Genomic DNA, 12,690 nt, shown 5'->3' with positions numbered 1-12,690 from the left:
GGCACATAACAACAACAACAATGCACTTCCGAAATAGCTTGCCTCCGGAAACTCTATAAACTTGGAGAAAAGATGAAAGTTATACAAGTCTTTCGTTCAAAGGGTCACTATGAGTCTTCTATGACTCGATGACACTTAACAACAACAACAACAACACAGAGAGAGCTCTGTTGGCCTAGTGAATACCAAGTTATGCTACTATGCTACCAAGCCAAAAGTGGGTGATTTTAATCTGCGGTCCTCAGGCCTGCTTTTAATTGTTTATGTTCAAACATTCTTCTAAATGGTCTAGCACTGGTCTGTCCATTTGTTGTATAGAGGTAACTCATGGTTGTTGTTGTTGTGGTTGTTGTTGATTGTCTTCAAGTAGAGCATGATTCATAGCTACCCTATGAACAAAAGGGTTGAAGCTCCTCTACAACTATTGACATTTAACAAAGTTCATAGAGTTTCTGGAGGCATGTTATTCAGGAAATGGATGCCACTCTGATGCTAAACATTGTGACACTGATGTGCCAAATGAGATAATGGTTACCCATGGTGGACAGTGTTTAGTGGAGCTTCCTGAGTAAATCAAGCCTGGAAGCAGGAGTGTCATCCACTTCCAAAATGACTTGCCACTGGAAACTCTATGAACTTGGAGATATGACCAAAGTTATACGTGTTCAGGTCTTTTGTTCATAGGGTTGCTATGAGTGGTCTACAACTTGATGGCACTTAATAACACAACAACAATGCCAAGAAACAAAAATCCTCACCACTGGACAGACAGCATCAGGATGGACAGAAAAAGGATTGAGATTATCAACAACTTCATCTTACTTGGATCCACAATCAATAGACTTAATACCAGGAGTGAAGTGATCAAAAGACATCCTGTACTGGATAAGTCTGCAGTCAGGGACCTCTCCAAATTATTGAGGCCTAACGATGTCAGTTTAAGGACTAAGGTGTGTCTGATCCAGGTCTCTACTTCCAAAATAGCTTGCCTCCTGAAACTCTATAAACTTGCAAAAATGATGAAAGTTATCCAAGTGTTCAGGTCTTTCGTTCATAGGGTAGCTATAGTTACCTACAACTCAACAGCACTTAACAACAACAACAGCAACAACATCAGGTTCAGTAGAGGACATGAGGGGAGAAAGTGCTGGTAGGCAAAAGGTAGCGAATTGATCTTAGCTCTCCTTGCTTTTGAAAACTTCTAGGGCTGTGGTTCTAAAACCTGGATGCCTGGGCAGCTTTCACTGACAGGGCCTAGGCATCAGTATTAAGAGTACAAGTCTGTTGAAATATATTGAGAATTGAAGTTAGCACAAATTATGTTAAGAAAGGAATGTAAGTTTGCTGTATCATAGTGACTATGCTTGTTCTGTTAAGTTTGGCTAGAAAGTAATAGGTTAAATGACAGAGAAGTGTATGGTGTCATGATGCTAAGAAACACAGAACAAAGCTTGTAAAGCTACATATTAAGAGCATATTGTTAGACCTCTGGGAAACAGCCAAAGCAGTAATAAGAGGCCAATTTATAGCAATAAGCAAACATATCAAAATGCAGGAAAATATGACTATTGACTCTCTAACCCAACATCTCAAACAAATTGAAAAAGAACAGCAAGAAAACCTGACACCCTCTAAAAAACTGAAATTATTAAAATTAGAGCAGAAATAAATGAAATAGGAAACCAAAAAACAATTGAAACCATCAACAAAACAAGCAGTTGGTTCTTTGAAAAGTTCAGTAAAATTGACAAACTACTAGAAAAACTAACAAAGGAAAAGAAGGAAAAACCAAAAATAATCCGAATAAGAGATGAAATGGGCAACATCACAACAGAACCAACTAGAATTAAAAAGCTAACATTGGAATATTATGAAAAATTATACTCAAACAAATATGAAAACCTAGAGGAAATGGACAAACACAGAAATTCACAACCTACTTAAACTAACACCAACTGAAATTGAACACCTGAACAAACCCATTACAAAAGAAGACTTTGAAAAGGTAATAAAACAATGTCCAGCCAAAAAAAAGAGCATTTTGTAAGAAATATAGAATGGAGTTTATAAGTAATGGTGTGTAAGACAGATAAGGCTAAGAGAAGAGCTTGTAAAACACTGGACTCTGGTAACACCCAACCTATGCTAACCAGAAGATGCTGAATCAGACCCAGAAACTTAATATGTTAATAGAAGATGTTATATTAGGCCTGGACACTCGAGTGTCAATCTAGAGATGGAGCTCTCAATTCTGATTGGTTACACCTGCTTCTGAAAGGGTCTGACTGGGAAAACACCTTGCACAGAATGACATTTAAACTGAACTCTCAAGGCTGCAAAAACGGAAACAACTGAAGGACAAAGATCGTTTGCTGTCTGCAGTCCTTTGCTCTTTGCATGCTGTGCTGGATTTTGTGGCAAACTGTCCATTGTTGTTGTGTGACATCAAGTCAGAACCTACCCATACATGACCCTCCAGCTGTTGTTTTGTAGGCACTAAATTACACAAGAGGAGACTGCCCATCCTTCTCCCACAGAACATCTGGTAGTTTCAAACTGCATACCTTTGGGATTGCAGCACAGTTTCTTACCACTAGGTCTATTAGAGTGAGTGTTTTTGCTTGTATTGAGTAATAGTTATGATATGGTTAGTTGCAAAATAAAATCATTTTAGTTTGCTTGGTTACACAATTAACTCTTGGTAGCAGCAGCCAGGAAATCAAAAGATGAATTGCATTTGAACACTTTGTTATCAGGACATCTCCAGAGTACTGAAGAGCAACAATGTCAGTCTGGAGACTAAGGTGCACCTAATCCAGGCCATGGTCTTTGCAATTATTTGCTATGTATCAGAAAGCAAGACAATGACTAGGGATGATAAAAGAAGAATTGATGTCTTTGAGCTGTGGTGCTGGAGAAGACTATTGAAAATACCATGGACTGCTAGGGGAACTGCTGGAGAGGACAAAACCAGGCTGCTCCTTGGAGGCAAGGATTCCAAAGCTCCATGTGACATACTCTGGGCATGTTGGAAGGAAGGATCAGTCCTTGGAGAGGGACATCATGCCTGGGAGGGTGGAGAGACAGCACAAGAGAGGAAGACCCTTGATGAGATGGATTGACTCAGTGACTGGTGTAATGAAAATAGGTGTGTCAGAGGCAATAAAGTTGGCTCAGGATAGAGAGAGCAGGGTTCAAAGCTGTTGTTCATAGGTTGACCATGAGTCTCAGGAAATTTAATGGCACATAACAACAACAATGCTTAATCAGTTGTTAAGATTTTCAATGCCTTTAATTCCTTAGTTTAGGATTTTTATTTGTTTCTTTGGGGTGTTTTTTTTTAATGTGAAATCATATATAGGATTTGCACTTCGGAGCTTCAATAAAATCTGTGATTTGCAATTATAATGGGCCTGGTTAGTATTCTCTGTATCAAGAGCCAGTGCAACATAGTGGGTACCATTTTTCATCAGTCCCCTGGGAGCCTTACTCTCCTCAATTTAAGCTCAGTTCCCACTAGCAGGAGGCAGCCACTAACTCTGCACAGCGGCCTCTGCATGACAAATTGAAAAGCTAAGGTTTTACTTACCTGTGGTATTGGTTTAACGGGTTTGGCCATTAAGCCTCCAACATAAATGGTATTAGGATGTAGGGGCCGAGCAAAATCAAAGGCAAAGTCAGAGTTAACAAACCATAACTCTGCTTTCCCTAGAAGATGAGATAACACTGGTCTAGAGCCTTCTGGGAAATGCTCCCTAATGGTGTTGTCAAACGTTGAGCGGAGTTGCCACTGCTTCCTCTGAAAATCTAAGAACAGCAGTAGGTTCTTCACTCGGCCCCAGAAGTCCATGCGGTCCGGCAACAAAGAACGGAATACTGGAACATAAGCCACAGGGGTGGGGAGCCCAAACTCCAAAACTCCAAATGTCGAAGAAAGAATGGATACAAACGGTTTCCCGAGTTTCTCAGTAATCAGCAAAGGACAGTAATCAAAAACTTCTATTACGATCAGATCGAAGTTCTCCTTTGTTAAGTGATCTATCATATCGCGGCTCCTCAGCAAGTGACTGCACTGGGTGGCAAGGTGTTCTATGAATTTTAAAAAGATTTCAAATGTTGCTCTGTAAGAAAGAAATGATAAATATTTTTGAGAAGTGTTAGCTTCTCAATAGACAATTTTTTAAAATTTTTTGTATTTTAATGAAAGTTTACAGAGACTTTGGATTTCCATTCATTCATTGTTGCACACTTTCTTCCCTGCCCACACCTCCCTCCCCCAGTTTGCTTTTCTCTTTGAAAAGTTAAAAAAATATATTATTTCATTGTTATACACCACCCCCCTCAGTCCACTCCACTGTTCGGCTTTCATTCTGGACTCTTGTCATGACAATAGTACCTAATCATATATTCCTCCTAAACACTTCCCTCATCTGTTTCAATGCAGTATACATTATTTATCCCCTCATAGTTTCCCCCAACTCCAATGGCAGCCTCACTTTACAAAAGTGGCACTATGCAGCATTTGCCCTTTTGTGACTGAGCTGTTTCACTCAGCATATTGTCCTCCAGGGCCATCCATTTTGTATAATAATTCATGAGTTCCTTGTTTTTCAATGCAGCCCAGTATTCCATTGTGTGTATATACATACCACAGCTTCTCTATCCATTCGTTCGTTGATGGGCATTTGGGTTGTTTCCAGCTCTTTACTACTGTGAACAAATCACAATAAACATGGGTGTGCATATATCTGCTTGAGTGGCAGTTCTGGGTTCTATCAGGTATATTGTGAGTAGTGGAATTGCTTGGTCAAATGGTATCTCTATTTCCAACTTTTTGAGAAAGTGCCACACTGCCTTCCATAGTGGTTTGTACCATTTTACACTCCCACCAACTGTGAATAAGGTTTCCAGTTTCTCTGCAACCTCATCAGCATTTGTTGTTTGCTGTTCTGTTAAATTTTGCTATTCTTACTGGGCTAAGATGATATCTCTCTTAGAGCTAGGAATGTTGAACATGTCTTCATGTGCTTGTTCGTCATCTGAATGTCTCCTTTGGTGAAGTGTTCATATCCTGTACCCATTTTGCAATTAGGTTGTTTATCTTGTTGTGGTGCTCAAGTACTTTATAATTCTAGATATAAGTCCCTTATCAGACATGTCATTTCCAAATATTTTTTCCCCAATCAGTGGCTTCCTTTTTTACGTTGTTGGAGAAATTTTTGGATTTCAGGTAATTAAGAGGACCTCTGACAGCGATCTAAGATGACTTATTTGATCACTCTCACACAAATACCTTCATCTGCAGTTACCTTGGTTTAGGTATTTCCACTCCTCATTCGTTTTTGGGTTTTTTTTCCCCCAACTGTTTTCTGAGGGAAATTGCCTCTAGAGAAGCGTCAGTTTTCAGCTGGTTCCAACCCCAGGGAAATGAGAGACAAAGCATTTTTACTTCCTCTCTTTCCCTTTTCTCTCCTTGTCCAATCCCACCTCTTTCTCAATGGCAGATCAAGGCCCTTCTGCTTAAGGGACTGCCTCTGAACACAGAAGATCTTACAGATCTTTCTCTACTGGGTAGAATCTCTGAAGAGAGCTCAGTGTGTTTGTTGTTTCCTACTCAGCCAAACTACAACTTTAAGACAGGAGCCCATGAATATTGTTGGCAGTTATATGGATTGAGGCTCAATATCAAGAAGACAAAGATTCTCACCACTGGACCAATTGGCAGCATCAGGATGGATGGTGAAGAGATCGAGATTGTTCACAGCTTTGGTTTGCTTGGCTCCACAGTCAACAGTCTTGGCACCAGTAGTCAGGAAATTAAAAGACGATTGCGATGGGAAAGTCTGCTGTTAGGGGCCTCTCCAAAGTTCTGAAGAACAATGGTGTCTCTCTGGAGACTAAGCTTCATCTGATACAAGTCATGGTCTTTGCAAGAGAGTTGGACAATGACTAGGGAGGACAGAAGGAGAATTGATGCCTTTGAGCTGTGGTGCTGGAGAAGAGTGTTGAATGTACCATGGAATGCTAAGAAAACAAACAGATTCATCCTGGAGAGGGTTAAACCGGGCTGTTCCTTGAAGGCAAGGATTCTGAGGCTTCGTCTGACATACTTTGAACTGTTAACAGCTTTAGTTTGATTGGCTCCACAATCAACACTCTTGGTACCAGCAGCCAGGAAATCAGGAGACAAATTGCATTAGAAAAGTCAGCTGTCAGGGACTTCTCCAGAATACTGAAGAGCAAACATGTCAATCTGGAGACTAAGTTGTACCTGATCCAGGCCATAGTCTTCACAATTGCTTGCTATGCATCAGAGAGCTGGACAATGAGTAAGGATAATAGAAAAATAAATGATGCCTTTGAGCTGTGGTGCTGGAGAAGAGTATTGAATATACCATGGACTGCCAGGAGAACAAACAGGTTTTTCCTAGAGAGTGTGAAACCAGACTGCTCCTTGGAGGCAAGGATTCTGAGGCTTCGTCAGACATAGTTTAGGCATGTTGCAAGAGAGACCAGTCCTTGGAGAGGGACATCATGCTTGGAAGGGTGAAGGGACAGAGAAAGAGAAGGAGACCATCAATGAGATGGATTGATACAGTGACTCAAGTAATGAGGATAGGTGTGTCAGAGACAGTAAAGCTGGCACATGATAGAGCAGGTTTCAGGGCTGTTGCAAGCAGCACGAGGGCACATAACAACAACACAACAGTGTTCCCTTGCTCTGTCTGCATGACAGCCTCTTGGTGTAGGTATATGTTTCACATAAGCAAAATTAAGTGTTCTGGTATTCCCATTCTTCTCAATGTTGTTGTTGTTATGTGCCGTCCATCTCAATGTTAGCCATGATTTATTATGATCCACACCGTCAAGTGCCTTGCATAGTCAATAAGCACAAATAGGCATTCTGGTATTCTTTGCTTTCAGCCAGGATCTATCTGACATCAACAATGATATCTGGTGCCATGGTTTCTTCTTATTTTTTATTTTTTTTTATTGTGAGATTTTAAATAAATATTATAGAGAACTTGGATTTCCATTCATTCATTGTTGCACATTTTCCTCCCTACCCACCTCACCCACAGTTCATTTTTCTCTTTATTCTGGACTGTTGTCATACAAATAATATGTAATAATATATTCCTATTAAATAGTTCTTTCCCTCCTCTGTTTCAATGCAGTGTACATTATTTATCCTCTCTTTTCTTAGTTTTCCCTCAACCCTCATGTCAGTCTTTTTATAACTGTGGCATTATACAGTATTTGTCCATTTGTGACTGAGATAGTTTAATCAGCATAATGTCCTCCAGGGCCACCCAATTTGTATAATATGTCATGAGTTCCTTGTTTTTCACTGCTACATAGTATTCCACATCTTCTCTATCCATTCATTTGTTGATGGGCATTTAGGTTGTTTCCAACTCTTTGCTATTGTGAATAATGTAGCAATAAACATAGGTGTGCATATATATCGGTTTGGGTGGTAGTGCTGATTTCTTTAGGGTATATTCTCCGTAGTAGAATTGCTGGGTCAAAGTGGTATTTCTATTTCTAACTTTTTGAGAAAGCACCATACTGCTGTCCAGAGTGGCTGCATACTTTTACACTCCAACAAACAGTGAATAAGCATTCCAGTTTCTCTGTAACTGCAAGTATTTGTTGTTTGCTGCTCTGCTGAACTTGGCTATTGTTACTGAGATGAAATGATATCTCAGTTGTTTTGATTTACGACTCTTAGAGCTAGGGATTTCAGACACTTCTTCACCATCTGAATGTCTTCTTTGGTGAATTGTCTGTTCATATCCTGTGACTATTTTGTGATTGGGTTCCTTACCTTTATCTTGTTTTGGTGCTGGAGTATTCTATAAATTTTAGCAATAAGTCCCTTATCAGAAATGTCATTGCCAAATCTTTTTTCCCAGTCTGTGGTTTCCCTTTTTACCTTTTTTGGAGAAATTTTTGGATGTGCGTAGGGATTTGATTCTTGGAAGGTCCCATTCCTCTATTTTATCCTCTTCTGGCTGTAGGTTTTTTCAGTGTGCTTGGAAGACTGTTCATATTGTGGATCAGGGCTTCTAGAGTTCTCCCAAGCTTTTCTCTAATGAAGTTTATAGTCCTTGGTTATAGTCTTAGGTCCTTGATCCATTTGAGTTTGTTTTTGTGTATGGTATGTGATATGGATCTTGCTTGAGTTTTCTGCAGATAGTTTTCCAGTTTTGCTGACACTGTTTGTTAAGGAGGCTGTCATTTTCCCAATTAACTGATTTCATCTCCTTGCCAAAAATCAGTTAACCATAGGTAGATGGTCTGATTTCAGGGTTCTCAATTCTATTCATCAATGTGTCTGTCATTGTACCAGTACGATGCTGTCTTGACCAGCATGACAGTATAGTAGGATTTGAAATCAAGGAGTGAGATATCTCCTACCTTGTTTCTCTCTTTTTTTAATTTATTTTAATGAAAGTTTACAGTGACTTTGGATTTCCATTCATTCCTTGTTGCACTTTTCTCCCTGCCCACCCCTCCCCCCATTCACTTTTCTTTTTGAAAAGTAAAAATGTAATAATAATTCTTTCATTGTTATTCAATCCCTCCCCCCAAGTTCATTCTGTTGTTGTTGTTGTTGTTATGTGCCGTCGAGTCCTTTGCGACTCATAGCGACCCTATGTACAACAGCCCTAAACCCTGCTCTATACTGTGTCAATCACACTGTCTCTGACACAACCCATCCCAATTACCCCAGTCACTGAATCAATCCATCTCATAGAGGGTCTTTCCCTCCTGCGCTGTCCTTCCACCCTCCCAAGCATGATGTCCCTCTCCAGGGGCCTGTCTCTCCTTGCAACATGCCCAAAGTATGTCAGACAAAGCCCCAGAATCCTTGCCTCCAAGGAGTAGCTTGGTTTAACCCTCTCAAGGATGAATCTGTTTGTTTTCTTGGCAGTCCACGGTACATTCAATACTCTTCTCCAGCACCACAGCTCAAAGGCATCATTTCTCCTTCTGTCCTTCCTAGTCATTGGCCAACTGTCTGATGCATAACAAGTGATTGCAAAGACCATAGCTTGTATCAGGCGGACCTTAGTCTCCAGAGAGACACCATTGCTCTTGAGTACTTTAGAGAGGTCCCTAACAGCAGACTTTCCCATTGCAATACATCTTTTGATTTTCTGACTGCTGGTGCCAAGATTGTTGATCATGGAGCCGAGCAGACTGAAGCTGTGAACAATCTCAATCTCCTCGCCATCCATCCTCATGCTACCAATTGGTCCAGCGGTGAGAATCTTTGTCTTCTTGACATTGAGCCTCAGTCCATACTGAAGGCTGCAGTCCTTGACCCTCTGCAGCAAGTGCATGAGGTCCTCCTCGGTTTCAGCAATCAGGGTTGTGTCGTCTGCATAACACAGATTGTTAATAGATCTTCCACCAATCCTGATGCCACAATTCTCCTCATAGAGCCCAGCCTCCTGGATAATCTGCTCTGCATACCGGTTGAAAAGGTATGGAAACAGGACACATCCCTGGCATACACCCTTCCCAATTTTGAACCATGCAGTGTTACCCTGCTCTGTTCTGACTACTGCCTCTTGGTCCAAGTAGAGGTTTTGCATTAGGACGGTTAAATGTGCTGGGATACCCATTCTTCTCAGAGTCAGCCACAGTTTGTTATGATCCACACAGTCAAATTCCATTCTACTATAACAATAATATCTAATCATATATCCCTTTTAAACAGCTCTCTTATCTGTTTCGATGCAGTATACATTATCCCATCTTTCACAGTCTCCCCAAACCCTTATGTCAGTCCTCTTTTATAACAGTGGGATTATGCCATACTTGTCATTTTGTGACTGTGATATTTCACTTAGCATAATGTCCTCCATGGTCACCCATTTTGTGTAATATTTCTCTTTTTAGGGAGTGTTTTTCTTTTTCGGGGTCTCTTTCCATTCCAGATGAAACTGGAAACTGCCTTTTCCATCTCGTTTAAGAATGGAATTGGTATTTATATTGGATTGCATTGAACTTGTAGATTGCCTTCAGCAGAATTGTAATTTTCACAATATTGAGTCTTCCTATGCAAGAGCAAGGTATATTCTTCCATTTCTCTAGGTCTCTTTTTTGTTTCTTGGAGTAATGTTTTGTAATTTTCTTTGAATAGGTCCTTTGTGTTTCTAGTTAGATTTACTCCCAAGTATTTAATCTTGTGATTAGCTATAGTGATGGATATTGTTTTAATTATGGCCAATTCTGCATTCTCTTTGTCACTGTAGAGAAATCAAATTGATTTTATATCCTGCCACTTTGCTGAATTTGTCAACCATGCCCAGTATTTTTCTGAGTCTTTATGATTTTCTAAGTATACTATCATATTTTCTGCCTTGTTGTTGTTGTTAGGTGCATCGAGTCACTTGTGACTCATAGCAACTCTATGTGCAAGAGACCTAAATGCCATTCTGTCCTGTGCCAACCTAGCCATCTCCAACACACTCATTCCCACCACTCCAGTCACAGAATTGATTCATCTCATCGAAGGTCTTCCTCTCCTTCGCCACCCCTCCACTCTGCCAAACATGATGTCCCTCTCTAAGGACCAGTGCCTCCTTGCAACATGCCCAAAGTATGTCAGACGAAGCTTCAGAATCCTTGACTCCAAGGAGCATTCTGGCTTCACCTTCTCCAGGACAAACCTGTTTGTTCTCCTAGCAGTCCATGGTATATTCAACACTCTTCTCCAGCACCACAACTCAAAGGCATCAATTCTCTTTCTATCATCCCTATTCACTGTCCAACTCTCTGATGCATAGCACATAACTGCAAAGACTATAGCCCAGATCAGGCACACCTTAGTCTCCAGCCTGACATCATTGCTCCTCAGTACTCTTGAGAGGTTCCTCACAGCTGACTTTCCCAGTGCAATTCGTCTCTTGATTTCCTGGCTGCTGTTACCAAGACTGTTGACTGTATATAGAGATAAGTTTACCTTCTCTTTACCTATTTGGATACCACTTAGTTCCTTCTCTTGTCTTAATGCTAGCAGAAGTGGCATACACACCTTAAACAACATGCCTCTGGAAACTATGAACTTTGATAAATGACTATAATTATAGAAAGGCTTCAGGCCTTTTATTCATAGCATTGCTATTAATTGTGTTTGACTCAATGGCAATCAACAACAACAAGACTGCCAGTTCAGTCTTGAATGGAGAGCTCATAGTGGGCATCCTTGCCTATTTACTTTTCCCAAAGGGAATGCCTTTAATCTCTCTCCACTGAGAACAATGTTGGCTATTGGGTTTACATATATACTTTTTACTATGTTGAGGAAATTCCCTTCTATTCCTATTTTGTTGAGTGTTTTAATCAAGAAAGGGTATTGGATTTTGTAAAGACCTTTTCTGCATCAATTGATACAATCGTGTGGTTCTTGTTCTTTGCTTTGTTAATGTGATTAATTACATTGATTGTTTTTCTTATGTTGAATCATTCTTGCTTACCTGTTATGAATCCCACTTTGTCATAGTGAATTATATTTTTTGTTGGATTCTATTGGCCAGAATTTTATTCTGAATTTTTGGATCTATGTTCATAAGAGATATTAGTCTATAGTTTTCTATTTTGGTGGTGTCTTTATCTGACTTTGATATCAAGGATATGTTGGCTTCATAGAATGAGTCTGGGAGAATTCTGTCTTTTTCTATTTTCTGAAGTACTTTGTGTAGAATTGGTGGCAATACTTCTCTGAATGTTTGATAAAATTAACTTGTATAACAATCTGATCAAGGGCTCTTTTCTTTTTGGTTAAAAGTTGTTTTACTACCTTTTCAAATTCGTGTTTTGTAATGGGTCTGTTCAGGTGATTTTTTTTTTCAGTCTGTGTCAGTTTAGGTAGTTTGTGAGTTTCCAAGTATTTGTGTGATTCTTCTAGTTTTTCATATTTGTTTGAGTATAGCTTATCATAATATTCCATTGTTAACCTTTTTATTTTAGCTGTTCTGTTGTGATGTTGCCCCTTTCATCTCTTTTTCAGATTAGTTGTGTCTTTTCTTTCTTTTCCTTTGTTAGTTTTGCTAGTGGTTGGTCAATTTTATTGACTTTTTCAAACAATCACCTTCTGGTTTTGTTGATGGTTTCAATTGTTTTTCTGTTTTCTATTTCTTTTATTTCTGCCGTAATTTTTATTATCCCAGGTTTTTTAGAGGGTGTTAGGTTTTCTGCTGTTCTCTTTCAATTTGTTTGAGATGTTGGGTTAGAGAGTCAATTTTCATTTTTTCTTGCCTTTTGATGTGTTTGCTTATTGCTATAAATTGACTTCTAGGTACTGTGTTAGCTGTTTCCCAAAGGTTTTGGTAAGTGGTGTTTTGTCATTTGTTTCAAGAAACTTTTAAATTTCATTTTTTACTTTTTCTAGCACCCAGTGATTTTCAAGCAAGGTGTTGTTCAGATTCCAAATGGATGGTATATTTTCTCCTTTATCTTTATCTGCAAAACACAGATTGTTGATGAATCTTCCTACAATCTTGATGCCATATTCCTCCTTGTACAGCCCAGCATTCTGGATGATCTGTTCTGCATGTTGTTGTTGTTGTTGTTATGTGCCGTCGAGTCACCTGCGACTCATAGCGATCCTATGTACAACAGCCCTAAACTCCGCTCTGTCCTGTGCCAATCGCACTGTCGCTCACACTCCCA

The 12,690-nt window shown here is 39.7% G+C and overlaps 1 protein-coding gene across 1 annotated transcript in view; it reads right to left on the bottom strand.

Annotated features, from left to right (window-relative positions):
- Positions 1-2,920: 2,920 nt before the first annotated feature.
- The window catches only part of UGT3A2 (UDP glycosyltransferase 3 family, polypeptide A2), a gene marked incomplete at its 3' end in the record, with an annotated part of 43,759 nt that continues 33,989 nt past the window's right edge, over positions 2,921-12,690 (bottom strand). Inside the window, exons 4-5 of the mRNA XM_006902357.1 lie at positions 3,590-4,121; positions 2,921-2,965 (exon numbers count right to left, since the gene is read on the bottom strand). Of these exons, the coding sequence (XP_006902419.1) occupies positions 2,921-2,965; positions 3,590-4,121 (577 nt within the window). The remainder of the gene's footprint in view (positions 2,966-3,589; positions 4,122-12,690) is intronic.

Source organism: Elephantulus edwardii, unplaced genomic scaffold (assembly GCF_000299155.1).
Source record: "Elephantulus edwardii isolate Elephantulus edwardi_28Jun2011 unplaced genomic scaffold, EleEdw1.0 scaffold00395, whole genome shotgun sequence".
Lineage (NCBI taxonomy): Eukaryota > Metazoa > Chordata > Mammalia > Macroscelidea > Macroscelididae > Elephantulus > Elephantulus edwardii.
Note: the sequence above shows the minus strand (reverse complement) of the source record. Positions and strands in the feature narration are given on the sequence as shown.